The 27,333-nt window shown below is 39.5% G+C and overlaps 2 protein-coding genes across 5 annotated transcripts in view; both read left to right on the top strand.

Moving 5' to 3' along the window:
• Positions 1 to 10,130, top strand: part of src (v-src avian sarcoma (Schmidt-Ruppin A-2) viral oncogene homolog) — a 73,162-nt gene extending 63,032 nt beyond the window's left edge. For all 4 annotated transcript variants that reach the window (XM_066702739.1, XM_066702742.1, XM_066702741.1 and 1 more), the window contains 6 exons: positions 615 to 770; positions 1,344 to 1,523; positions 2,141 to 2,217; positions 5,447 to 5,600; positions 5,780 to 5,911; positions 6,423 to 10,130. In XM_066702739.1, the coding sequence (XP_066558836.1) occupies positions 615 to 770; positions 1,344 to 1,523; positions 2,141 to 2,217; positions 5,447 to 5,600; positions 5,780 to 5,911; positions 6,423 to 6,631 (908 nt within the window). In that variant the 3' untranslated portion in view covers positions 6,632 to 10,130. The remainder of the gene's footprint in view (positions 1 to 614; positions 771 to 1,343; positions 1,524 to 2,140; positions 2,218 to 5,446; positions 5,601 to 5,779; positions 5,912 to 6,422) is intronic.
• A 3,822-nt stretch (positions 10,131 to 13,952) lies between these two features.
• ptpn1 (protein tyrosine phosphatase non-receptor type 1) overlaps positions 13,953 to 27,333 on the top strand; it is a 46,063-nt gene continuing 32,682 nt past the window's right edge. Inside the window, exon 1 of the mRNA XM_066702737.1 lies at positions 13,953 to 14,206. Coding sequence (XP_066558834.1) covers positions 14,138 to 14,206 — 69 coding nt within the window. The 5' untranslated portion in view covers positions 13,953 to 14,137. The remainder of the gene's footprint in view (positions 14,207 to 27,333) is intronic.

Here is a 27,333-nt window from a genome sequence, read left to right as displayed (position 1 = left end):
CTACTACTAATAATAATAACAATAATAAAAAGTGACCTAACAAGAAATGTTAGGACCAATTGTTTATTACACACTAGAGCAGTAAGTGCAAATGTGAAAACAAGGTCTTGTGACCCTGGAGAAACCATGATGGCTGCTACCACCAGGTTTCCCAAAGTCCTTAAGACGAGATTCCCATTGGGAAAGGAACACATAGAGCACAGCATGGTATCCAAGACGTGAACTAAATCTAAAAGAAAGGCAAGACTTTCACATCCACTGCAAGTGGATTCAGAGAACACAAAGTAAAAAACAAAACAAAACAAAAATCTAGGCCATAAGGGAAATGTGTGTGCTAACTGTCACATGTATTGCACAAGTGGTTTCTGGGAATCTTTGAGTCTGACAGTGCAGTGGATCATCATTTAAAGTCACCTCTTCAAGCTGCTGTAAATCAGTCAGTTTCACAAGTTTGCAGTTGCCAGAACCTGGGGAATATCGCATTTGAGTGGTAATGCTCAACGGAGAAGATAGGAAAGTTGAGAGACTCGAAAGAGAAGTGGATCATTTATAGATCTGACTGCAGAAGGAGAATAAAAGAACAGTGGTGTTGATCTTTCTCCCCCCCCCCTCAGAACATGCAGATGGTCTGTGTCACACTCTGACAGAGGTGTGCCCTGTCCTGAAGCCCCAGACTCAGGGTTTGGCTCGGGATGCCTGGGAGATTCCCCGTGAGTCCCTGCGACTGGATGTCAAACTGGGCCAGGGCTGCTTTGGGGAGGTCTGGATGGGTAAGATGTGAAGTTATTTGTGTGTTTGCATTGATGTATTTATTCATATTTAGAAATGTGTACATATGCTGATGCTGGGGGGATATGGAACCGTAGAACCATTTTCTGATATTCACATAATCCTGCAAGAATAGTTGTAGTGCGCATTTATTTTATTTTCATTAGATTTAATTAGATTTTTCCCCATTTGTTGATAAGGGAAATACTGAAAAGGTGTATTTAAGTCACGAAAATCAAAAGATTAAGAAAATGTTATCAAGCAAGTCACTTATTCATTTAATGAAATGTAGTCCTTGAGAGATGATGGGTATTCTCTAAATGACTCCATTTACCACAACAACTGCTTTATTGATCAACATTAAATCCAAGTCATAGAGATGGATGATTTAAAGGTTGCCCTATGAAGCTTTCTGAATCTCTAAGGTTGGGGCACCCCTGACTTAATCTGATGTAAATAAAGCAGACCCGCAAAGCCTCCATCCCTGTTTGAGAATGCAAGTGGGTGTGAACAGTCAGTGGAGGAAAAAGCCCTGCCTAACTTCTTCTTGGTACCCTGCTGGTGATTTGTAACAGGAACATGGAATGGGACAACACGGGTAGCAATCAAAACCCTGAAGCCTGGGACTATGTCTCCAGAGGCTTTCCTGCAGGAGGCCCAGGTGATGAAGAAGCTGCGTCATGAGAAGCTGGTGCAGTTATATGCAGTGGTCTCAGAAGAGCCCATCTACATTGTCACGGAGTACATGGGCCAAGGTACACTGCTGTACAGAACACCGCATGTATAAAACTACACTCCTGATAACCTCAGGCATGGGGCAACCTGTCATGAAACTGTTTCTTACAGTGCTGTTCATTTTATTAATACATTTATTTGGAGTATAGGCTATGGTCAATACTGATACCTCATCCCTTCCTACAATCACAGCAAGATTTGCTTTTTGTTTCAGTTCTCTTTTATTGTGGTTTTACATGGAAAAGCAAACAAAAAGAAAAAAAAATAAGAACGTGAAACAAGAAGTGTTCAGTTGGGTAACTTTTTTTTTTTTTTTTTAAGACTAAAATGTAAATTACTATAGTACAGAAGAGTCGCTCAGATCCTTATGCTTGCCCATTTTTCCTGCTTCTAACACATCAACTTTGAGGACAAAATGTTCACTTGCTGCCTAATATATCCCACCCGCTGACAGGTGCCGTGATAACGAGATTATCAGTGTTATTCACTTCACCTGTCAGTGGTTGTAATGTTATGGCTGATCGGTGTATTTTAATGCAGGGGAAGCAGACCTGACCAGGTGCTTTCACCAATGTTTCACCAATGTCTTGGGTCACAGCTGAAACAGCCACTTTGCTCCTGATTTTCTCATCTACAGGCAGCTTACTGGACTTCCTCAAGGGCGACATGGGCAAAATGCTGCGACTACCCCAGCTAGTGGATATGGCGTCACAGGTGAGAGCGGATCACTGTGACATTGCCTTGACATCCACTGACATAAACCACACCATACCGATGAACTCTAATACAAATATTATACACATCGAAGTACATTTTCAGAAGCACTAAAAATTGGGAGTTTCGTACACAGTAGTGAGTAAGTAAAATGAGCTGGAAGGTCATGCATAAATATTAATATATTACATTTCTTAGCAGACACTGTTATTCAGGGCAACATACAATTGTTACAATATATCACATTATTATTATTATATACAATTACCCATTTAAATAGCTGGGTTTTACTGGAGCAATCTTGGTTAAGCAAGTGCCTTGCTTAAGGGTACAACAGCACTGTCCTGCACCTAGAATTGAAACTACAACCCTCTTCTTAGGAGTCCAGAGCCTACTCCACACTACTTCCCTAGTAGAAAACTATTGTATATATTCATAGCTTCCAAAAGTAGTAGTTACTCTTGTTCAATCTTCTCGCTTCTGCCATCAGCCAGATCAAAACAAAGAGACAGGATTCCCCTTTGGAGTACGTGCGTGCTCAGTTCACTCACCGCTCTAGACTACATAGTAGTCCATCAAATAATCATGTAACATAATAGTGACAGGTCTGGGTGGTGAAATAAACTATTTATGAGTACAGCCCGATGGTTCTTTTGGAAAAATAGGGTGATGGGGCCATAAAATGTTTTGTTTTTAATGATTTCAGTGACTTTTCTGATTTTCCCAATTGACTTCCAGCAAAGCACCTCCAGAGTTATCACCCACGTGATGTTATGGCTTATTTCTCGATCTCTAAATTCTGGTACTTAGAATGAGCTGGACATGATCAAGCACACTCCACAGAATATGTTTCCTGAGAAACTATGGAATTTCGGTGGAGTTCCCCTTTAACATAGCCAGTACTTCTCAAACTTCTTTGTAAAGGGAATATTATTTTCATCTCTTGTGGGCTTCTGTTTATCTGCTTCTGATCACAGTGTATTTGTTACAATGCCCCCCAATACAAGTGTGTTTAATACTTACTAAGAGTATCAATCATCCTTTAGATCTGACGAGCTTTTCTGTTGCCATGCTGACTTCTGAAATTAACTTCATTGATTAGGTCACTTATGTGTACCATGAGGGAATATGAAACCTTTTTGCTGTAGCTGTAAAAGATGGAAAGGGGAAAATTCTGCCAGAGCCTATGTACAGTGAGGGAAAAAAGTATTTGATCCCCTGCTGATTTTGTACGTTTGCCCACTGACAAAGAAATGATCAGTCTATAATTTTAATGCTAGGTGTATTTTAACAGTGAGAGACAGAATAACAACAAAAAAATCCAGAAAAACGCATTTCAAAAAAGTTATAAATTGATTTGCATGTTAATGAGGGAAATAAGTATTTGACCCCTTCGACTTAGTACTTGGTGGCAAAACCCTTGTTGGCAATCACAGAGGTCAGACGTTTCTCAGGAGGGATTTTGTCCCACTCCTCTTTGCAGATCCTCTCCAAGTCATTAAGGTTTCGAGGCTGACGTTTGGCAACTCGAACCTTCAGCTCCTTCCACAGATTTTCTATGTATGTATGTATGTATGTTTTGGGTCATTGTCATGCTGGAATACCCATCCACGACCCATTTTCAATGCCCTGGCTGAGGGAAGGAGGTTCTCACCCAAGATTTGACGGTACATGGCCCCGTCCATCGTCCCTTTGATGCGGTGCAGTTGTCCTGTCCCCTTAGCAGAAAAACACCCCCAAAGCATAATGTTTCCACCTCCATGTTTGACGGTGGGGATGGTGTTCTTGGGGTCATTCCTCCTCCTCCAAACATGGCGAGTTGAGTTGATGCCAAAGAGCTCGATTTTGGTCTCATGGACCACAACACTTTCACCCAGTTCTCCTCTGAATCATTCAGATGTTCATTGGCAAACTTCAGACGGGCCTGTACATATGCTTTCTTGAGCAGGGGGACCTTGCGGGCGCTGCAGGATTTCAGTCCTTCACGGCGTAGTGTGTTACCAATTGTTTTCTTGGTGACTATGGTCCCAGCTGCCTTGAGATCATTAACAAGATCCTCCCGTGTAGTTCTGGGCTGATTCCTCACCGTTCTCATGATCATTGAAACTTCACGAGGTGAGATCTTGCATGGAGCCCCAGACCGAGGGAGACTGACAGTTATTGTGTGTTTCTTCCATTTGCAAATAATCGTACCAACTGTTGTCACTTTCTCACCAAGCTGCTTGGTGATGGTCTTGTAGCCCATTCCAGCCTTGTGTATGTCTACAATCTTGTCCCTGACATCCTTGGACAGCTCTTTGGTCTTGGCCATGGTGGAGAGTTTGGAATCTGATTGATTGATTGCTTCTGTTGACCGGTGTTTTTTATACAGGTAATGAGCTGAGATTAGGAGCACTCCCTTTAAGAGAGTGCTCCTAATCTCAGCTCGTCACCTGTATAAAAGACACCTGGGAGCCAGAAATCTTGCTGATTGATAGGGGATCAAATACTTATTTCCCTCATTAACATGCAAATGAATTTATAACTTTTTTGAAATGCGTTTTTCTGGATTTTTTTGTTGTTATTCTGTCTCTCACTGTTAAAATACACCTAGCATTAAAATTATAGACTGATCATTTCTTTGTCAGTGGGCAAACGTACAAAATCAGCAGGAGATCAAATACTTTTTTCCCTCACTGTATAGCCATGAAACCATAGATTTGATGAACAAGCAGGACTTGATTTGAAATTAGAACTCTTTTTAGAACTGAGAGATTGCTTTGAATGCCATTCTCTGTGCATATCGGGGCTTTTTTATGTATTAAACCAACTTCATCAAATCTGTAGCTAACATGTTATGGCATTGAGTAAATGTGGGATGTTCAACTCTACTAATCCCAAAGTTTTTTTCTTTTTTTTTCTTTAATGTAGCTCCTAAGCACAGTCTGTCTGGGAGGAGAGATTGTAGAGACAAGCTCAAGACCCACTATAACTTTAGCCATCAAAGAAACTCCCTTAGCCCTACGCTTCAACTCATTTCACATTCGGTGGGCTACAGGCTCCTGTACTGTACTGTACTACCGCACCAATATGAATTAAAAATAATAGCTACTGTCAATCAAAGATTCTTTGAATGTTTACATGTTGATGCAAAGACTTCCTCAGTTTTGAAAAGCCATTTAAATTCCCTTCAAAAAAGGCATCTGTTTAATTACAATGATGATGATGATGATAATCCCCTGTTCCCCAGATTGCAGCAGGAATGGCCTATGTGGAGAGGATGAACTATGTGCACAGGGACCTGAGGGCTGCCAACATCCTGGTGGGCGACAATTTAGTATGTAAAGTGGCTGACTTCGGACTGGCGAGACTCATTGAGGACAATGAGTACACGGCCAGACAGGGTGAGAATGGAGGGGGTGATTTTGGCTGTGTTTTAGATTACCTCCCACCAGAGTTTCAAAGGGAGCAAGAGTCTTTCCACAGTTCAGTGACATGTACACTTTCGTTGTAAGAAGTGTCCTCTAACTTATCTTGCCTGACCCCCCCCTCCCACTATCTCTCTCCCTCTTCCTTCCGCCAGGTGCCAAGTTCCCCATTAAGTGGACTGCTCCAGAGGCAGCACTATACGGCCGGTTCACAATCAAATCAGATGTCTGGTCATTTGGAATCTTGCTGACAGAACTGGCCACAAAAGGCAGAGTGCCCTACCCAGGTATATTGAGGTTTGGGGAGAATTAACTGTTGACTATTTTGCATCATGGCCATGACTGCCCATGCTCTAACTTACCAGTGTTTGGTTCCCTCATGGCCTCTTGCCATTCATTCCCAGACAGTTGTGGTAACAACCAAAATACGAGACAAATGTATAATGTACAGAGGAGAATGACAGACTTTTGGAAAACTGACACATTAGCAGTGATATTGAGTAAAAGCATAGGAAGGAAATGCTCTAAATGCTATGGGTTAACTCTTTTCTATGATTAATTTTATGTGACACTTCAACACTTTGGTTGTTTATTCCCTCAGTAGTAAGAACAGGGGTTAACTTGGTGTGACTGTATAAATGTTATGAATATAGTTCACAAGGTTGCAGAGGAATGATCACAAATGCTGCTCTGTGATTGATTGATTTATAAGTTTGTTTTTTATTTCGGGGATGACAGTGTATTTCTTTGATACAATTTCTAACATTGCTGGTGTTGTCTCCTCCTGTCGCTCTGTAGGGATGGTGAATCGGGAGGTGCTAGACCAGGTGGAGCGGGGGTACCGGATGCCATGCCCAGCCGAGTGCCCCGAGTCTCTGCACGAGCTCATGCTGACATGCTGGCGCAAGGAGGCGGAGGAGCGTCCCACATTTGAGTATCTGCAGAGCTTCCTGGAGGACTATTTCACCTCCACAGAGCCCCAGTACCAGCCTGGAGAAAACCTATAAGGGGGGTGGGGGCAGCAAGGCAACCAACCTGGCAAACTCCCAGTACCCCCTTCCTCAGTACCCTCTGCTCCGGCGAGCCACTGCCCCCATTCCCCATCCCCCCCCCCCCCTCCCCCGTGTGTTGGACCTGCCAAAATGTCCACTCCTCCACCCACCTCGTTTACCCTCCACCCCACTCATTCATTCCTTGTCCTTCTCCTCCTCCATCCCCCCATCCAACTCCTCCTACTGTATCTTTGGTGGGAGTCTGGGCCTGAAGTCTTTCTGTGATTTGTAGAAGAACTTCCAGTTCAAGGGTCATGGAGCTCCTGTCAGCGGAGCTCATCAGCGTCTTACACTCTGGGGCCTAGACAACATTTACTGTTGTTATTATTATTATTATTATTATTATTATTATTATTATTATTATTATTTAGATGTATTTTATTTTAATTTGAATGCACATAAACAGGAACTGCTGTTGTGCCACTATGCGTTTTCTTCCTAGGTCCACCCTAAACTGTCAAATTACACTATAGGCTGATCTTCACCAAACTCCTACCCCTATAATGCTACATGGATGCTAATGGCCATTGGAATCCAGTGGCTGATTTGTCAATTTCAGCAACAAAGACAGAAAGGTGTCTCAAACCTGTCAAAGTAGGCCTCTGCATGCATGCATTCAGGTTTCTTAACCCATTCCTCCAGTCCTTTCCTTCCTGTGCCATATAAAAGACATCTCAGACCAGTACACCAGATAACTACCATCCACTGAGGGTGTGGGGTAAAATGATGCTCGCCCAGAGTGATAAAAAAAAAAGAAAAGAACTAAGAAAATAACATAGCCTGTTTTCTTGGCAAATGCTGAAGCCACTTAACAGCTTCCATAGAGGTGAGGGTGGGGGCAAATGAGGGACAACCTTAAACCTTCCTGGCAAAATCCTACACTTTCAACAAAATGAGAATGATAGAGATGGAGAATGCAAGAAAGTTATGGTGGAATTTGACAGTACTTCTGTTTTCGTACTCGAGTTAAGAGAGCGCTTCCAAAAATGGGACTTCTACTTCCATGTTCAGAGCTGTTTTTCTTGTTTTTCTCACATTTCTCTTCAGGATGTGGGGGGAAAGATTTTTGTGGACCAGCTGTCCTTCTCTCAGCCGGTAGGGCAATCGCCACTTGTGCCTGGCTGAAGTTAAAAAATACAAAACAAAAAAACAAAAAACACTTCACGAGGCATTGCCGTTTCAAGTCTGGGCAGTATAGTATAGTATTCGATCTGTGGCTGATTTTTTTGTTTGTTTTGTTTTCCTTTACCTGGAATAACTGGAAATGTAAATGTGCTGAAACCAAGGATGCTGAAACTTGTATACTTGGCAACAGGGATTTACAATCAAGATCTAGTAAAACTCCCTGTTATGGAGTATGAGTTTGGGGATGGGAAGGTCAGGGTGGGGTAGGGGGACAATATTTAAAGAAGCTTCCATGTAAGGATGCTTACACACTGCTGTAACCAGGAGGGAGATAATATACAACTGCTTCATCCTCTAAACCTGCCTCGAGTGGCTTTGAAACTACTGATCTGATTGCCAAATAATTTCCCTCGAGGTTAGGAACCTGGTGTTTTCTTGTTTTGATTTTCCTTTTTTTTTGCCATTGAAAACCATACTTTTTTGTACTGATTTTTAATGTATATAGTGTATTTTTAATCTTCTGTTTCTTTAAATGGTGTGCAGTAGCCTAACATTGAGGGCAGATCCTAATTGAGTTAATTTACGAAATCCTGCAAGACCACTTTTCCTGCCTGCGCCTGGTACATCAGCATCTGTAAAGGACTTAAAGGTGCTGTCTCCTGAGGATTTTGCACTTGGGTTCATCCTCAGAGGTACGGATTACTGAAATGCCAGTAAGTGGCCTGCAAGACTTGTTTTGCATTTTTTGTTGTTTTTCCCCAGACAAACTCGGACGGATTAAAGCTTCCCCATTTATTTATTTTTTGGGGGGGGGGGGGTCGACATTTTTTTGGGGGGAAAGTAAAGCATGTGACTTTGCAAATTGTGAAGACCGGACATAGTAAAGTGAGCCTGATTCTATTACTGCCATTGCTTTGAGATATTTATACTTTTTGTGTAGATTTCATTTGATCTTGGTATGTGCAGAGTGACAGTTGAGGGGGGTAGGGGGTAAAGGATAAGGGGTAGGGGGTAAGGGATAAGGGGTAGGGGGTGGGGCGGGTGGTGGTGGGGGTTTATCTTTGTATAAAAATGTTGCCTTGAACATTGTACTACATAAAGCCATCCTTCATTTTTACATTGTGTTGCAGGGGGGAGCTGTTACACATAATTCACTATTGAACCATGTCTGTTGTGCCGCGGATGCCCAACAAACACACAACCTGCCAAAACAAGCTATCCCCCTTCTTCTTTATAAAGTGCTCTGGTTTTAGCATGACGATACAGTTAAACATTTTCCGAAAGCCAATCTATTAGTATCACTGCAGGTAATAGCGTAAGTTTTTCCCTTTGTTACTAATGAGGAAAAAGGATAATTGTGTGGAGGACAATCTGTACTGTGCCCTTTAATCCCTTGAAAATCTGAGCATTTCTGGTATAGGCCTACAGGGCAATACTAGTAATCATCTTAAGTTTGCAGTAAAAATGGCGATGCAATTAGTCACTTAACAGAGACTTGCAATTCCTACATCCTTAAACTACCATCCAGTTTAGCGGAAGTGTCTGGTTGGACCCTTCTATTCTCTCTCGTTATGAAATTAAAATGATATCACACAAACTAAGTAACTGGACTAATTAACCCCCTCCTTCCTAAAATATATAGCAATAATCCAACAAGTGCTGAGTACTATAATAATTTTCAAATACTAATTCTAATACATTTAGAATGAAGTCCTGAAGTCCTTTGACCTGACATCATTTACTTCAAATGTAAGATGAATACTATAGGTACTAAACACGGCAATAGAGTTTACCGCACAAGAAAATCTCTTGGCAGAATATGGCCAATGGGCAGTAGGCAGCTGGATTTTGTATTTTTAGAAGTGTCACGAGTGGACTGTAGACCAGGGCAGGACAACTAGGGAAGGCCAAGGTGCAAGCTAACCAATTATTGTTGCCCAAAGTACACTACCTTCATATGTGCTTTAAAACCAGATTGAGAATAATTGCACAAATAAATATGGCACCCTGAAGGAGCTGGAAGGTTTTTTGACTGTAAATCAAGTCTTTATTCTTTTTTTTTTCTGAAGCAGAATTGATCTTTTACTCTTTGACTCCTTCCACACATTTTCCTTGTCAAAGGACATGAATCCTTCCAAATGCAATTGCATTGCCTCAATACATTTGCCCACAGACTATTTGAGGACAAGCCTGCAATGATAAGCCTCATCAAATTAAATTAAATAAAATCCTTAGGAATTCTCCAAAAGGATGTTTGCTGTTATTTTCCGATTTTTTTCTTTGCAAATTTGTCATTCTTTTCCCTAAACAAATAAAAGGATGGAACTTGGGTCATGTTCCCATACGTTTTCAAGTTTCTTGTTTACATCAGTATGGGTTACTGCTGAATATCCTGAAAAACATCTGGTTTTAGTTATATTTGTATTATGATCAAATCCAAGCTGGTTTCTTCCCTATATAAATCCACAGAATTGACCTTTGTATAGTGAACAAAAAATATAGGAATCCCTTCTTTTATATATTTTTTGATGCCCATAGTAACTGAGAACAAACTGCAACTTATTTTCCTTTCAGGTCTTTTAAATGTTCCTTCGTTTTCTGGATTTTGTTTTATATCTTGAAATAAAGGCTCAAAATAAAGTATTGTTGACCATTATGTGTTAGGTAGTACATAAGTAGGAAAGCCTAACAAAATTCGGAGAGCAATCATGCAGTTAATAAATTTACCAGAAGTGTTTCTTTCCGACACTCCTTCCTCAGACATATTACTCATCTACAAACTGAAAATAAACGTTTACTTTTTAATATTCCAACAACTGTCTTGGAAACAATCATTCTACTGAAACTAATTGTTCTTGCTTTAGGCCCAGTAACTACACAAATTGAGTTTTCTGTCAGCCAGTACTGTTGAATATTGCAGTTACTTATGCTGTCCTTTACCGGATCACCCTAGGCAATTTTTTCTATACTGTTAAATACACATTTGTCATAGTCTACACTTTTCATTAATAAGTTGCATATTTTTTCATTGATTTTAATTTAGTTTTAGTTTTTAATCAACACAGAAACCTCTAATTTCCATCATAAGGATCAGGATGTTTTAAAGTATCCTTTTTCCAATTTATGCCCACTTTATGCACTGTTTTCACATTATGATGGTAATAATCATAACAGAGTTCTGAGGAGACCTACAGAATTAACAGTATGTAGTGCATCTGTGTTAAAGGCTTGATTGTGGTATTATGCTAGTTAGATTGTTCTTCCCTGTGTCGAATCATCAAAGGCCATTCTGACCAGCTGTTAAACAATAAATATATATATATATATATATATATATATATATATGTCTGACACTTTACTCTCAGACACATTACTCCTCTAGATCCTGCTCAGTCACAATACTTTTAATATGCAATAAAAATTGATCAGTTGCAAGATTTGTGTTGCTGTAAGCCGGATAATATGCTTGTATGCCATGCAGTCTTTTTCTTAAATCTGAGCTGTGTGAAGTCTTGGTCTTTCTTCATGCTAGGTTTGTAAGGAGCCCCCAGACTGGTGATCAGGGTTTATGGGGAGAAAATACATAACATAACAATACATGTGAAGACTGTATTGACACGTTGGTCATGGTTTATAAAAGGTGGTCAATTATTCAAGAACTATGTGTGTTTTCTGCTTCTAATCAGAGTTATAATACTGTAAAAGGTGTATGTCAGTCCATTTGGTTTTACAGCACCTGGAACAAGATGGTCCAGTATAGCACTGCCACAGCTTGATACTTTTTAGATATTTGTTGATGGTCTGTTTTTGTTATTCAGCCTTTTGTATGTATTCATATTAGGCAAGTTTAAAGTAGACTTTGTACAATTGAGGCCTGTGAACTCACACTACAGTTTGTGTGAACCGTAACCAGTCTTTCCAATCACCAGAGCAAAAGTAGGTGCGATCTCAGATTAAACTCGCACATGGGTGAACTATGACAGCCTTGAAAAAGTGATAGATTTATTTTATTTTTGTACTTTTAGCTACTATTTTTTGTTTTTTGCTGTTAACCCTGCATGTAAAATACTCAAGTCTTGTCCACAAGAGTAGCTGTGTTCAGTGAACATGGATGTATTTTCACAAAATATTTTAGGTAGTAAAATCCTCTGATGCCCGAATCAGCCCTGTAAACACAGATTTGAATTTGGAGATGAGCATGGGAAAATAAAAGTGTAAAAATACTCTGGGGATGTATTGACACGAGTTGACAGTTGTCATCCTTGCTTTTTTCTTAAAAACAAACTATATTCTCTGCTGTTTTGGATTCAAATTACTGAAATTGGTTTTCCTGAGCTATAAATATTTTTCCCCATGACTAAAATAATAATAATAATAATAATAATAATAATAATAATAATAATAATCTTCTAATAGTAAATATGATGGTATGGTTTTACTGATTTCAACTGCATTCTTTGGGTTAATACGGTTTATTTAAGGGGCTGCCTGACACAGACTGGTTGTTTCCCAGTCATTGAGAATTTCAAAATTATAAATGCAGTTGTGCAAGAAACTTTGCAGTGGGGAAATTTATGATCTGTATTTGAATTCGGAGACTCTTCACTGTCCAAGTTATTTTCTGCTATGGGAGGTGAGGTTTTCAAAATGTATAAATAATTGGTCTGTGAATTGGGTTCTAATATAGTTAATTTCATGTCAAATTGGGGATATTTAAAGTAAAGGAATCTCCCCCTTTACTTTTATTTGGACCTTGAAATAAGCAAAGTATCATTCAGCACTGTTACTGGATTTTTTTTCTGCTCAGATAAATCAGTGCCAAACACATGCCTTGTTTTGTTCAGATCATTCAATGTTGTTTCAGTCCCCCAACCCCCAACACATGCAGAAATTTGACTGTTTTGAGCAGTCCTATTCCTATGTAACCATCCTTTTTACAGTTTTCAAAGAGGAAAACAAGACATTTTAAAGAATAGTAATTATTTCATATTCATATAATGTCATATATATATTTTTTTATTATGATTATTTCCCCAGAACAAAATACTTTTATTATACTTTTTAATCTGCCATGTTGTTGTAATCTCTAAATTTACAATAAATCGATTTTTTGGGGGAAATAACTTTTTTTATATATTTTTATTTTTATTTATTTTTTATAAATAATAGCTTCTGGCTTTAGTCTGTAGTTTATACAGGTTATAACAAGAAAAAACTAATTCCTGAAACGTGATTCTTATCTGGGAACGGTTTTGTTTCTCCTTTTCATAAACATTATATGAGAAAATAGACATTTACTTTTAAATTGTCCTAGGGCTGTTTTAGAAATGATCATTTTATTTAAACAAATTTTTCTTGCCATGTTTAGGCCCAATAACTGCAAAAACGACAGATTCAGCATTTTTCTATCAGCAAGTACTGTTGAATATTGCAGTACTCATGCAGTCCTTACTTTACTGCATCACCCTATAGGCTATTTTTCTGCACTAGGACTGTTCAATAGACATTTGTCATCGTCTACACTTTGCATTTAAAGGTTGCATATTTTCTAATTTATTTTTAAATAGACCACAAACATCTAATTTCCGTCATGAGGATCGAATGTTTTATTGTTCTTTACACCCAATTATACGCCGGTTTCATAGATTGTATTAATTTGAGGACATCACTGAATATTCATGATTAAACGAATGGATGAAATTCACACAGTTCTGAACACGAGGATTAACGATTCGCAGAATATATGTTTTAAAGGCTTTGGTCGTGGTGTTAACATGCCATTTAATTTGTTTTTCCTCGTGTCGAAGGCTGTTCTGGTATTTACACGGAATACATCGTGGGTATGGACATTATTTATAAATACCTAAATCATTCATAGTCTTTTCAAGATGTTAGACATTAATCATACAGGCCCAACAATAGCATCTTATCTTCTCTTCTCCAGCGTGTCTTCGCTAGCCTGACAGCACAAACAGATTTCGCATTATTTGGTTGGAACTACAAATCCCAGCAAAACTACCGCGTTTAACGCTGCATGTCCTGATTGGTTGTAAACGCTGATTGGGTCCCGTCCCGGCCTTTCCGCAGTGGCTGCCCTGGGATTGGCGAGATCGCAGGGGTGTGGGCGTGTATCGTGGCCGCTGACGGACAGTCTGGGTGCGGGAGGAGCGAGCGAGCGTGTTTCCGGTGAGAACAGGCCAGGAAGCAACAGTGAAGAACACATAAAAATCTATATGCTGGACGAAAAAAGAGCAATTGGATTTGAATTCAGTCAGGCATCGGTGGTCAGATTAATTTCGTCACATTTACCAGGAGGGAGTTGGGAGACACAGCAGCATGAGTACGGCGATGGAAGCCGAGTTTCGGGAAATCGACGAGTCCGGGAGTTGGAGCGCCATTTACCAGGTAGGTGTCGGGGCAAGTTGAGTAGGTGCTCGGGGCAGATGGGGGCGACAGGGCTAGTCTGGAGAAGAGCTGGAGGGAACGGGTCTAGACTAGAAAACAAAAGGAGAGCATGCCAGTTGAGCGGCGGGGTGGAGGTGAAATTAATCCCAGATACAGCGCGCTAGCCGGAGCGAACTGGTACAGATAACGCGGTGAGGATCTGGTCCAGAGAGAGAGAGAGAGGTAGAGGTAGAGAGGTGTGTGTATGTGTATGTGTGTTGGGGGCGTGGGGGAAGAGACGGAGAAGGGGGACTTAAAGCTCGTACGAGATGAAAAAGCGAAATACGGCGGTGTATAATGTAATTGTCAGAAAACTATATTCTCTCACACTGTACTTAATCTGTAGGTTTTTTGTTTTAATCCACGGAGGTCCCAAATACCGGTACTCCACTACGAGGCGTTATTTGGTGGTTAGTGAAATGCGTTGTGTATAAATAGTTATTAATTTGTCGTAAAAGCGTGAAACCACGTCCGCAGGGACACACACGGAGCACCGCAATGTGTCACAACACACGTGTGTTTAATGGGGCCGGAAACCCCGGATGACGGCGCTGATCCAAATTACGAGCTTTAATGATCAACTTCAACACGATCGAACATGTTCCTACAATTAGTTTACTGTTAATTACAAACTTATTTTTGCCATCTACACAAGTGAAAACATCAATAACTTTAACGGCTTTGAAAGGCCGTATTCGATAGGTTTAGTTTTTTTAAATACGTGTTTCTTCTTCCTTTTTCGTAGTTCTCCTAACAGCATAGACCTGAACTTGTCATACACGAATATATACGTTAAAATGTTATTTGGTTCATAAGAGCATATATGGTATAAACACGCATAAGTATAATAACAGTATTATTACTATAACGTACCTTTGAAATCAATGACCTGCTTTAAACTTTGTCCATCAAATGCAATATTCAGTCTCGTTATTCACAGAATAGTTCATATATGTATCATGTATATTCACACACACACATGTATCCCGGTTTATTTCAATGCTGATTATCCACTCTGCGTCATGTGTGCAAACAATAGTCTACATATGTAATTTATCTATGTATTTGCCAGAATCTGTTCGTCAGTCAACTATTGTGTGACTTGAGATTATATTTAGTTAAAACCACTATCTTCATACAGTAATATAATGATTAATCAGTGTGAAAATCCTTAAGCCATCCAATAACAATGAAACCGCAGAAACATATAGTTTCCTGTGACTGAATTTCAGGCACTTTTTAATTAAATTTTCTTATTTAAGTTTCTTATTTCCTTTTTTTTGTGGGGGGGGGGGGAGTAGGTTGTTTGGCACCATATCACAGCCTTATAGCACATACTACTTGTGAATGGACACCTGAAATCATATAAGAAGGATGTGTGAAAGGGAAGTGGATGGATGTCATAAGATGCTGTGAATACTCTTGGGGCTTTGTGACATGAAAATGATTCCCAAATCTGTCTTACCGCCATTCAGCTGTGAGGTTTTTAACAAGCAATTTTATTTCATAAAGGTGTTCTGCTAAACCGTAACCATACAAAAAAAGTGAACTGATTGTGTGTGACTATACAAAACAATCAGCTTTGAACTGTCCTTTTAAGTTCCTTTTACAAGCTTCAGCTTACAGATAAGTCTGGCTGTAATATACATGTCAAACGACTTAAGCTTTCTGTCAGAAATAGTCTATGTTGTGAGGGACAGCATAGTATCTGTATTTGTTAAAAGTATTTTATACATACACATGTAACTAAATTAGAAATTAGCAGTAGTATTGTGATGAGTGCAATTTAAGATTTCTATGTTGAGTATAGTCCAGGCCTGAGCCATGGAAGCAGAGTGTTTTATTGAAGCTAGGAAAGGTCGGCATGGGTTCCACAAACCCACTTGGCCCCTGGTTGTAATTTGAGATGTGCGTGTGCTCCGATCTCCTTCCCCTGTCCCAGATTCTGTACTGCAGCTGAGACGGGCAAGTTGGTGTGGCTAATAGTGGGCTTGCCTGATTGGCACCTTTTGGAATTCTCCCCCCCAGCTTTTTGTGGAGCACAGAAATCACTGTCTGCCAAAAGGTCAGACAGAAAAAATAAATGAACAACCTGAGCTTTCCATTATAGACTAGTGTGAGCGTGGCTTATTGTAGAGCAGTCTTCTCTAGTAACAAATGCTGTTTTTCAACTTGTGCATATGACAGCAGTTGAGGCCCGGAAACAATTATTTTCTTTTTGGTGAGTCACAAGGCTAGGCAGAGGTTTTAGTACTGAATATTTGGGACAAATTGTTTGTGTTTGGCAGAAGTGGACTCTCCTGCTATGAAAAGTACACACACACGTGATGGTATAGTTAGCTGGTAACAACTTGTTTATTCATTTTTTTTAGTCAATCATATGTATGCTTTTTTTGCCAACATGTAAACTACCGGTTTTAGAACACCTCAATTTTTACAGTTTTTATTGAAATTTATGCAGTTTAATGTCTCGATGTACTCTGAAATTAAAGCATAGAACATATAAACAATTGGAGATAAAAAAATAAAATCATGAAATCTGTGTGCTTCTCTTTAATCCCATGTGTATGGTATCCCATGAAAGCTGAGACTGATGTTTTATACCCCACACATTTACGCCCCCCCCCCCCAATTCTGAAATAGGGGGCTGGGAGGATACTTGGTCTGAGTAGGAATACAATATCTTAGAAAATATTGGCAATAATGACATATTCTGGAACAAGACAATCCATGTTTTGGTAGAAGCAACACACACCCGTAGAGAGCTCAAAATGTCAAGATGGAAAACTCTGTTTACAGTGTACTAATACACATAATAACGATTTTCCCTGTGCATTTACCCCCCAAGCTCTGAATGACGACTGGTGGCTGGAAACTGTAAGTCGGATGTGTTTGAGAATGAAACGCGCTGGTTGCCAAGAGAAAAAGCTTTCAAACGATGTGCGCATTGTAGGAATACAGTGTAACTGCTTTGCACAGGAGCTTAGCGTGACACTGACAAACAATGCTTTAGAGGTTGTAGTAACACAGTATATAACTCTGAAATGTACATTATTTTTCAGTTTTTGGCAGGGGATAAAAATAACTTTTTTGGCCACCAGCCACTGTGTCTGGTAGAAGGAAAAACTTACTAGCCACTTGGTATTTTAACCAGCTAAAGGCAAACATCACCAAAAATGCATGAGGGTACATAAATGTGTGGTGAACATGTTAAAACATGGCATTTATTCAGGTAATTAATCAACAAAAGCTAATTGCACACCTGTATAGACAAGACAGGTGTGTATGAGGGAAAAGGATCTGGATAGAAAAAAACATGCTTCCACACAGTTTCTACTTGTAATTGTTATAAGGTCTTTGATCAAAACATTGCATTCAATTGAAGTATAACACTTGCTAGTAGAGACAGTGTGCGGGAGCATCTTTTTCAAATTAATGAATCACATACGCAATAACATGGCAGCTAATCGGGATCTCTACCAACACACTAAACTAACACATGAGAAGGGGTTTTATATGGTGACACATTATTGCTCTTCATACTCCTCTTCTTCTTCAGTGCTACTCCCTTCTCTGGGTTTCTTCACATCATTAAAAGGATTTAATTGGATTGGCTATATATTCATAGTCTCACAGTCTGTGGTTGGGTAAAAAATATATAATCTCTAGGAATGATGACAGACAGTAACGTCCTTTCCATTGGTCAATACTATGCATGCCAGCAAAGACGCAATGTAAACAAACCGCACGTTTCTCTCCAGCAGAATCTCTGCTATCGCAAATAGTTTCCCCATAAGTTAATACATTGTAATTGATGCAGTTCATGAATACTTATCTAACACAACAACTTTGTTAAATATCTATTTAAAAATACATTATTAGAAGACCTGTCAACTCTCACGCATCTTGTGTCGCACTCTTGTATTATTGTCCCGACATTATCACAACTGTTTATTGTCACAATTTCAAATTATCTATAAAGGTTGTGACTATTTGTTTTCTAAAGGAATGTTTTGCAATTACAGCTGTAATTAACCAACCAATATGTTTTTATTTTTCCTTTTTTATACATTTTCATTCAGTTGCCAGTTTAGCAATGTGAGCTGCAATGAAAATGCCTTAACATTAACATCTTTGTGGCAATCTTTTTTCTGGTCACAACAGACCTATGTAGCTAGCTAATTTATACAATCTACTTGGCTAAACGATTTGACTTTTCCTCTCCAAACCACATTCAGTGGTGTTTGTATTAATGTTTGTTGCGGTCCTCTTTCCTTTTCTGTGATTAAAAAGTCAGTAATTATGACTATGAAAACTAATTGTCATTATTTTTCCACATCCTTAACCACCTTACTTCTGCTTCATTGCTCTCCATGCTCTCTTGGACCAAAGACTGTTCAGATGCTATATATTTTCAAAAAAGATGATACTGCGTTTTGCCAAATCAACTAACATACCAACACTACAATGTCAACAAATTAATTTGTATTTTGAAACATACAGACAAATATTCTATCAGAAACTAAAAGTTGAGTTCCTGTAGACTTGGGGGTGTTCTAAATTTTTTGACTGGTAGTGTAACTGTTCCAGTCAATAAAATTCTTTATACAAGAAATGTGAATATATAGCCTACTTTTGAAAACTTGATTTTAGATGTCATATGTATTATATAAATAAAAGTTTGGGGATTTCTGGGAAAAGGCAGTAATTCATAATGTGCACCGATCAGCCAAAACATTATGACCACTGACAGGTGAAGTGAATAACACTGATAATCTCATTATCATGGCACATGTCCGTGGGTGGGATATATTAGGCAGCAAGTGAACATTTTGTCCTCAATGTTGATGTATTAGAAGCAGGAAAAATGGGAAAGCGTGAGGATCTGAGCGACTTTGACAAGGGCCAAATTGTGATGGCTAGACGACTGGGTCAGAGCATCTCCAAAACTGCAGCTCTTGTGGAGTGTTCCCAGTCTGCAGTGGTCAATACCTATCAAAGGTGGTCCAAGGAAGGAAAAGCGGTGAACAGGGTCATGGGCGGCCAAGGCTCATTGATGCACGTGTGGAGCGAAGGCTGACCCGTGTGGTCCGATCCAACAGACGAGCTACTGTAGCTCAAATTGCTGAAAAAATTAATGCTGGTTTTGATAGAAAGGTGTGAGAACACACAGTGCATCGCAGTTTGTTGCGTATGGGGCTGCGTAGCCGCAGACCAGTCAGGGTGCCCATGCTGAAAGCGCCTACAATGGGCTCGTGAGCATCAGAACAGGACAACGGAGCAATGGAAGAAGGTGGACTGGTCTGATGAATCACGAGTTCAAGGTGTTGACTTGGCCTCCAAATTCCCCAGATCTAAATCCAATCGAGCATCTGTGGGATGTACTGGATAAACAAGTCCGATCCATGGAGGCCCTACCTCGCAACTTACAGGACTTAAAGGATCTGCTGCTAACGTCTTAGTGCCAGATACTACACCACACCTTCAGAGGTCTAGTGGAGTCCATGCCACGATGGGACAGGGCTGTTTTGGTGGCAAAAGGGTGGACCTACACAATATTAGGCAGGTGGTCATAATGTTATGGCTGATCGGTGTAGACTACTTAATACAGTATTGAAGCCAACCTTGGCCATACGTGGTTTGTTGTTGTTTTCTCTCTCATATATAGCCATAGGAATAAAATGCAGTTCCTCTTGCAAGTGAGTTTTAGTGCAGCAACAGAATTTTCTCTCTCCAGTGTCTCACTGTTTGACTGCTTAATTACATGTTCTGTTGCATTGGCTTCAGGACTATGAATGGGTAATTAGCTGTTCAAGGAGAAGAAGATTGAATATTTGTAATGTGCACTCTCAGATTTGCTACATAATAGTTGACAGTCAGGACTTCAATATTCAAAATCTCACAATCCACTCTAGTGGTCATGCAATTATAAAGCTCCCCAGCGTCCATGAGGTTTGGCATGGTAGTTGAAATACCTGCTGCAGCATTTTGTCTCCATTAAATTAATACAATAATAAAAAAAGCAATTGGGCAGACTTTTTCACTCAAACCCAATTTTTACCATTTAGATAGAACAGGTGAATGTTTTGAGCGGTTCGCTTAAAGTCATTAACAGCAGCTGTGTGTTGACCTGCACACAGTAAGCTTTTCATGTGGCACAAAAAAAAAAAAAACCCTCATGCTTTTAAGGTGTTCCCATGGGTGCATGTTAGTGCTGCAGACTAGTCTCACCTGATTTAGGCCCATCACTTGTCTTATGGTATCAATTCACCTGTAGGAACTTTCTCATCCTGCTTAGTGCCTGACTCCCAGATCTTCAGCATGGGGCTCAGGAGCCAGTGCTATAAGCAGACCTGCGTTAAGATGAGTGCTGCCAGTGGTTTCAGGGTGAAACCCAACTTTCGTAGTATTATTTTAAGTGTCTTTTCTCCTACTGTAGGTCTCCCTTCCTCTAAGTGTTTTTGTCGTTGTCATGGCCCACCTCTGTTCTTATTTATTTCTTAGCAGACGCCCTTATCCAAGGCGACTTACAAAATATAAGCGTGCTCTGTTTCTTCATAGGGTGTTTGACATGCTCATCAAATAATTCCATGAATGCAGTCTTCTGATAAAATGTTCCTGAGCTGGTCGGCAATGCAATTTACAGGACTACAAAAGCTCTGGTGACCCATTGTACAGTGTGGTGTGTGAGATTGCTAGGCATAGTTTCTGATGCAAATATTTAATGGAACCACAGTGATTGTTGCTGTTCAGCTTAATTTTATGGTGCATATAGTCGTACAGAAATGTCACAATATTGAGACAGTTTTGCTCCTTATTTAGAGATTTTTTTAATTGTTTAAATGTTGGTGACTTAGGCCTATATGTCACACTTGGTTTGTTGAGTTAAGTTTGTCAATGTTCTCTGAGGTCAAAGAATGAAATAGTACAGTGAGTGTTCTGAGTAAACTACATAGATTTCGAGTACCTGCAGTGGTCCTTGGGGAATAATTTTGTTAGCCAGGCTCTTTGTTGGAATAGTTCTGTAATTCAGTGACTCTTTCTAAAGAGAAACCACATAATATATTTCTAAATGACAAGGTAAGGCAATATAAGCAGTGCTTTATCATAAGTGCCAAGATGATTAAGTAGCTGTTATGAATTGCTGGCACATATTCCACCTTAATAATGCAGTCTGGTCATCAAATGTAGGTTCAGGCCACACCTAAGCTAAAATACATGAAAATCACTGCTGTAAATGCATATCTTTCTCAGCACTGTACTGCAAAAACCAAACAAAACTAGCAAACAGTGTCTCCAGGTTTACTTTTGTGATGCAAATTCTGTAATTCCTCAATACATTATAGGCATATAATTTAGGGCCCTGCTTTCAAAGGGTTTGTATATCATTGTTCTACTAGTTTGTTATACATTTTTTATCTGACTCATGAAGACTTCGTATACACAAAAACAAAATGTTTATTATATGTATATTTTTAAGTCTGTCATTATCGTATTGGAGGTTTTCTCATGCTATGGAGGAATTAAATGCATGCTACATACAGATTGGTGACGCATTAAAGGAAAAACCTGAATAAATTAGTGGTGGAACATAATGAATGCAGATGCCTCCAAACAGGTGTACTGCATGATACAATTAACATCCTATCATACTCTGTGGCATGTATAAAAATGCTGAGCAGGCCCAGTTGATCTCAATTCTGGATCAAGATAGCAGTGCATAAACCCCTCATTACAAAGACAAATGCACATTTGAGAGTTCAGTGGTGCAAAAACTATAGGCAATGGTCTACAGAGATGTTGAAAAAAGTGATATGGTCAGATGAGTCATTCTTCACCATTTTCTCAACAAGTGAGTGAGTGCATGTGTGGCGTACACCAAGAGAACAGTACAGGCCTGACTGCTTGACCCCTGCAGTGAGGGGGGTCCAGAGGCTCTTTTATGCTGGGGGGGGCATGGTTTGGGTCCACTTGTCCCCTTATAGCGCTTTTCCACCGACATGGTGCCGGTGCTGGTGCTGGAGCTGGTGCTCAGCCTGGGAACCAGCTGAACTTTTTGCGATCCGGCCTGCATTTCCACTGGTTTGGGAACCGAACGCTTACGTCACTGGATGTGGGCGTTCCCAAGCACAGGATAGAAGAAGAGAAATGCACGGCAATAATAATCACCACCATGGCGGACTACGTTCTTAATTTTCAAGCTTTACTACTGTCTTTGAAACCCTATTTAACCATCAACATTTAACTCATTCAGCGTCTACACACAGCACTAATACATTTAAAAATAACAAAACAAAAATATGCAAGATCACATGTAGACGAGCAGAAATGAAAATACAACTATGAATGCGGCTTGTTTTGGGGGGTATTTGTGGCGCAGTTGTTGGGAAATCAGTAAACTATCGGACGATCTCAGGTGATGTTAATTCCATCATGGTTTGATGGGAAATTCTGCTTATTGATGAAGTCTGTGATGATTGTCCCAAATCATTGTTGCATTGTCCCTGTTGCCAGACACTCCAGCAAATATTTTTTTGTGGAGGCAACTTTACCCCACCCCCGTCCCCTGATGTCACAGGTTCCTTGGTTCCAGACCAGCAGGTTTTTGGTGCCAGCAAAAGTGGGTCCGTTCCGGCAGGGAACTAGGTTTTTTCCGGTGGAAAAGCGTGGAACGGTTCCAGATTAGGCACCAGCTCCGAACCAGCACTGGCACCATGTCAGTGGAAAAGTGCTTTTCGAGGGAAGGGTCACTGCAAATCATTATAAAGTTATTCTGAGTGATCACCTTTATGCTATGTTGAAAACATTTGTATCCTGATGGGGGTAGTCTCTTCCAGGATGACAATGCCCCCATCCACAGGGCATGAGGGCTCACTGAATGGTTTGATGAGTATTTAAATGATGTGAATCATATGTTATGGCCTTCGCAGTCACCAGATCTCAACCCAGTTGAACACCTATGGAAGATTTTGGACCGACGTGTTAGACTGCACTCTCCACCACCATCAAAATGCCAAATGAGGGAATATCTTTTGGAAGACTCCAGTAGAGTTGCAGAGACTCATAGAATCTCTGCCAAGTCATATTGAAGCTGTTCAAAGCATTGAAGAAGTGCACTCTAATGTTTGTGTAAACTAGGGCTAACACCAAAGAGTCGAATAGTTGACTAATTACTGGTGTTGTCGACTTAATTGCTTGTGTTCGATTAACCGTAAATGTCCATTTACACTATTTGCTAATTTTGTTACATCAACATCAAAATAAGCGCAGATTTCCATAGTTCTGCACAGAACTGCAGCATTCCACCAATCCAAAAAGTACCGCGGTACTAGAGTTTTGAAAATGGTACTATACCAGCCTTTAAAAAAAAAAAAAAAATCGACAGGCTAATAGGCATCAGTCTCTTTAAGAAGAACACTGACAGCATGTTGGTATCGTGACAACACTAGTGCACACCACAGAGGAAAACATTGCTTCATGTCAGCTGAAATTGGTACTGCAGTCTGGTAAGTGACACCTAAAAAAGGCAGTCAAAAAGGTTTGGATTTTCAAAGCGTCCAATCAATGATCAGGATCAGAAATGGCAGTGTAAACACTCGGCAATCAGATAAAATGTACCTCTCAGGGAGATGGTGCAGATCCAGATCAAATGCATCGGTAGCATTTGATCATGGCAATGTAAACGCTTGACCAGCTCAAGTTCTAGCATGCACTGTGGCGGCGTGTGTTTTAGAGACGGGGGCACACAAACAGCCTTCGCATCAGTGGAGCAGATGGGAGAACACTCCCTACTCTCCGTATTATGAATAAAATAGTTAAAATTAACACTAAATTGCTTTTTATTTTACGTTAGCAAAAAATATATATAATTGTATTTTTATTTTCAATGCTTCCGCTACGAAAAGTAACTTTATTTTTGCAAAAAAATTACCTATATATATTTTAAACGCTTAAGTTTATAAAAATATGCAAGTGCTTTTGGATTTACTTGTATAATTCACAATGAGAGAAAACCGTTTTTGATATATATAGTAGTTTTATATAGGAGTAATTTAATATATGCATTAGGGCTGCAGTTATGATAATTGATTTATTCTATACATAAAACGATCGATAATTTAATTTATTGTTGTGATTATTCAAATAATCAATGCATTCTTATCGGGTCCTGGTGCCAACATGGCATCCTATTCTTGAGTTCACCGAACAGGGCTCTGTTTACCCAAAAAATAAGTCGCAGCAGGGGCTTGCCCTGAGGAGGACAAGAAATTTGACATTACGCTTAACCACTTCAACTCCAGATGAAAAAACAAAAACCCTTCCCAGGTACCATATTTTGAAAAATAATGATAATGATTTAATGCCTGAAATTGATTTAAAATCTAAATATATGATGAATGAAATACAAAAAAAAAAAAAAGTTTTTCATTACCCCTTTATACTCCTGTGTACTACATATCCATAGTCGGTAAAGTGATAAGTACAAGGTTTTCTTATTTTTGAACAAAGAAAATGCAAATGCATTTTTATTATACTTTATAATAAATAACAAACTTTTGTAATAAAAACAAACAGTACACTACAATGAAAATAAAAATATTAAACATGTAATGATAGGATGTCCTTCCTGTCTGTCAATCTATATTTGCATACCGCTGCGCAACTTGTTCGCGCAGACAATCACACGCGGGAACCTTGACTGTGCAAATCGTCACACGCGGGAACCTTGACTGTGCAAATCGAGCGTGAGAATGGAAGGCGAGCCGCAGCTACTATTTTTAAAAACATAATAACCTTAAATAAGATGTTTACGTTCATTATTATTGTAATGTCTAACATATGAATGAGACATGCGGTAATCTGAAACTGTTGCGATCGATTCCACCCACATGTCTCTCCTTCTGGCGCTGAGACTGCTCTGTGTGTGTGTGCATGTGATAGAGGGGGCGTGGCTTTGGCAAATTGCAAATTGCGTCTATGTGCACCACGATTGAAGACAGGTGTAGGATTACGTACACGTTTAAGTATGTCAAATTTGATGATGAATTTTGGATATAGACTTTGGCATAGATTAGCATTAGGAAAAGCTTAGATAGGAGGCAAGCACATCAAATGCAACACTTTCGTCAGCGCAATTTCATAATTAATACCACAGTTGCCCTATTACTACCAATGTTGCAAACCCTTACCTTGCGGTTCGTTTCTGAAACTCAAGTTTGTCGGATGTGCTCTTTTGGAAAGCTAATTCTGATTCACGCAGTCCACAAAGCACTACCATGTATCATTATTTCTCTCTCATAAATACTCCCATGGTTCCGATGCTTTCATCCGAGTTTTGTTTCATGCGGTGGCTGGCCGCGACATGCAGGTTCATACACTTTTCCAGTGAGGCGCATGCAGGTGGATGACAAACCAAGTGATGCATTAATGCCACCTTCTGCTGTTTGGAATGAAACCATTGATCTCACACAGAGCTAGGAATACAGGCCAAGGATATTAGGCAAAAGGGCTAAGATCAAGGATATTAATAAGAACGGCTAAGATAGAGGCAACGTAGCTAAATGACTATTCGACGGCTGAAATAAAAGTTGACGTATTTTATTTGTCGAATAAGTCAACTAATCGTTGCAGCTCTAATATGCATATGATGTTTGAACTTGCGTGCTACTGCCCATGCGAGGGGATGTTACGATACATTTGATCCGTATCAGAAATGGCAGTGTAAATGTGCCTAATGTTATACCACCTGCAGAACCTAAAATATGATCTCAGGATATCGGTGATTTATATTACTATAACAGTCTCAACCCACTGCACGCATGTCCACCAGGTTTACTTTAATTAAATGCACGTTTTACACATTGCACTTAATTTGTGTTCTCCATCTCCAGTCTCTGTGCAGTGCAAAACAGCTTTAATTTTAATGGAAGAAAATGTTTTTAAAATCCTCAATGCCTCCTCTCACCTGTACTGCTCGTAATGTAATGTCTGTTTATGATTTTATGTATGTCAAACCTTACTGTAACTGCACACTGAGGCATTGATGTTTTGTGTGTGGTTCATGACAATGTCAGCAATATAATATAGTGTTTCTTATATGAAAGGCTTTGATTTGTTACCCAAGTAAAAAAGAACTTGTAGGGATGCACCGAATGTTCGGCAACCGAAATTATAAGTGAAAAGACTGAATAAATTGTACCGAACAATGATGTTTTTGATGATGCAATCAAATAGCAACTAGCTATTGCTGTATGTTCTGTATTCGCTGGAACTCGAATGCACAATTCTATTTCCGAGCGCAGAGCGGCAGTCTGAGTGTGGTTTGGAGAGGAAAAGCCAATCGTTTAGTCAAGTAGATTGTATAAATTAGCTAGCTAGATAGGTCTTCTACATTTTCTATTTCGCTGTTGTGACTGGAAAACATTGCCACAAGGACGATAATGTTAAGGTATTTGAATGAAAATGTATAAAATAATGAAAAAGAAACGCATTGTTCGGTCAATTACAGCTGTAATTGCAAAATATTCCTTTATAAAACAAATAGTCACAACCTTTCTAGTTAATTTGAAATTGTGACAATAAGTCGTGATATGTCTGGACAATAATACATGAGTCTGACACGACATGCGTGAGAGTTGAAAGGTCTGCTATTATTATGCCATTTCCATACGTCTTCTAATAATGTATTCCTAGAGATTTATATATTTTTTACCAACCACAGACTGATTCTATTAATATCTAGCCAATCCAATGAAATCCTTTTAATGATGTGCAAAAACCCAGAGAAGGGAGTAGCACTGAAGAGGAAGAGGAGTATGAAGAGCAATAATGTGTCACCATATAACACCCCTTCTCATGTGTTAGTTTAGTGTGTTGGTACAGATCCCGATTAGCTGCCATGTTATTGCATATGTGATTTGATTAATTTGAAAACGAAGCGCACGCCTCTACTAGAAAGTGTTATAATTCAATAGAATGCAATGTTTTGATCAAAGACCTTATAACACTTGCAAGTAGAAACTGTAGGAGCGTGTTTTTTCTATCCAGATCCTTTTCCCTCATACACACCTGTCTAGTCTGTACAGGTG

Source organism: Amia ocellicauda, chromosome 4 (assembly GCF_036373705.1).
Source record: "Amia ocellicauda isolate fAmiCal2 chromosome 4, fAmiCal2.hap1, whole genome shotgun sequence".
Taxonomy (NCBI): domain Eukaryota; kingdom Metazoa; phylum Chordata; class Actinopteri; order Amiiformes; family Amiidae; genus Amia; species Amia ocellicauda.
The sequence above is the reverse complement of the archived record's forward strand: the minus strand, read 5'-3'. Positions and strand labels throughout refer to the sequence as shown.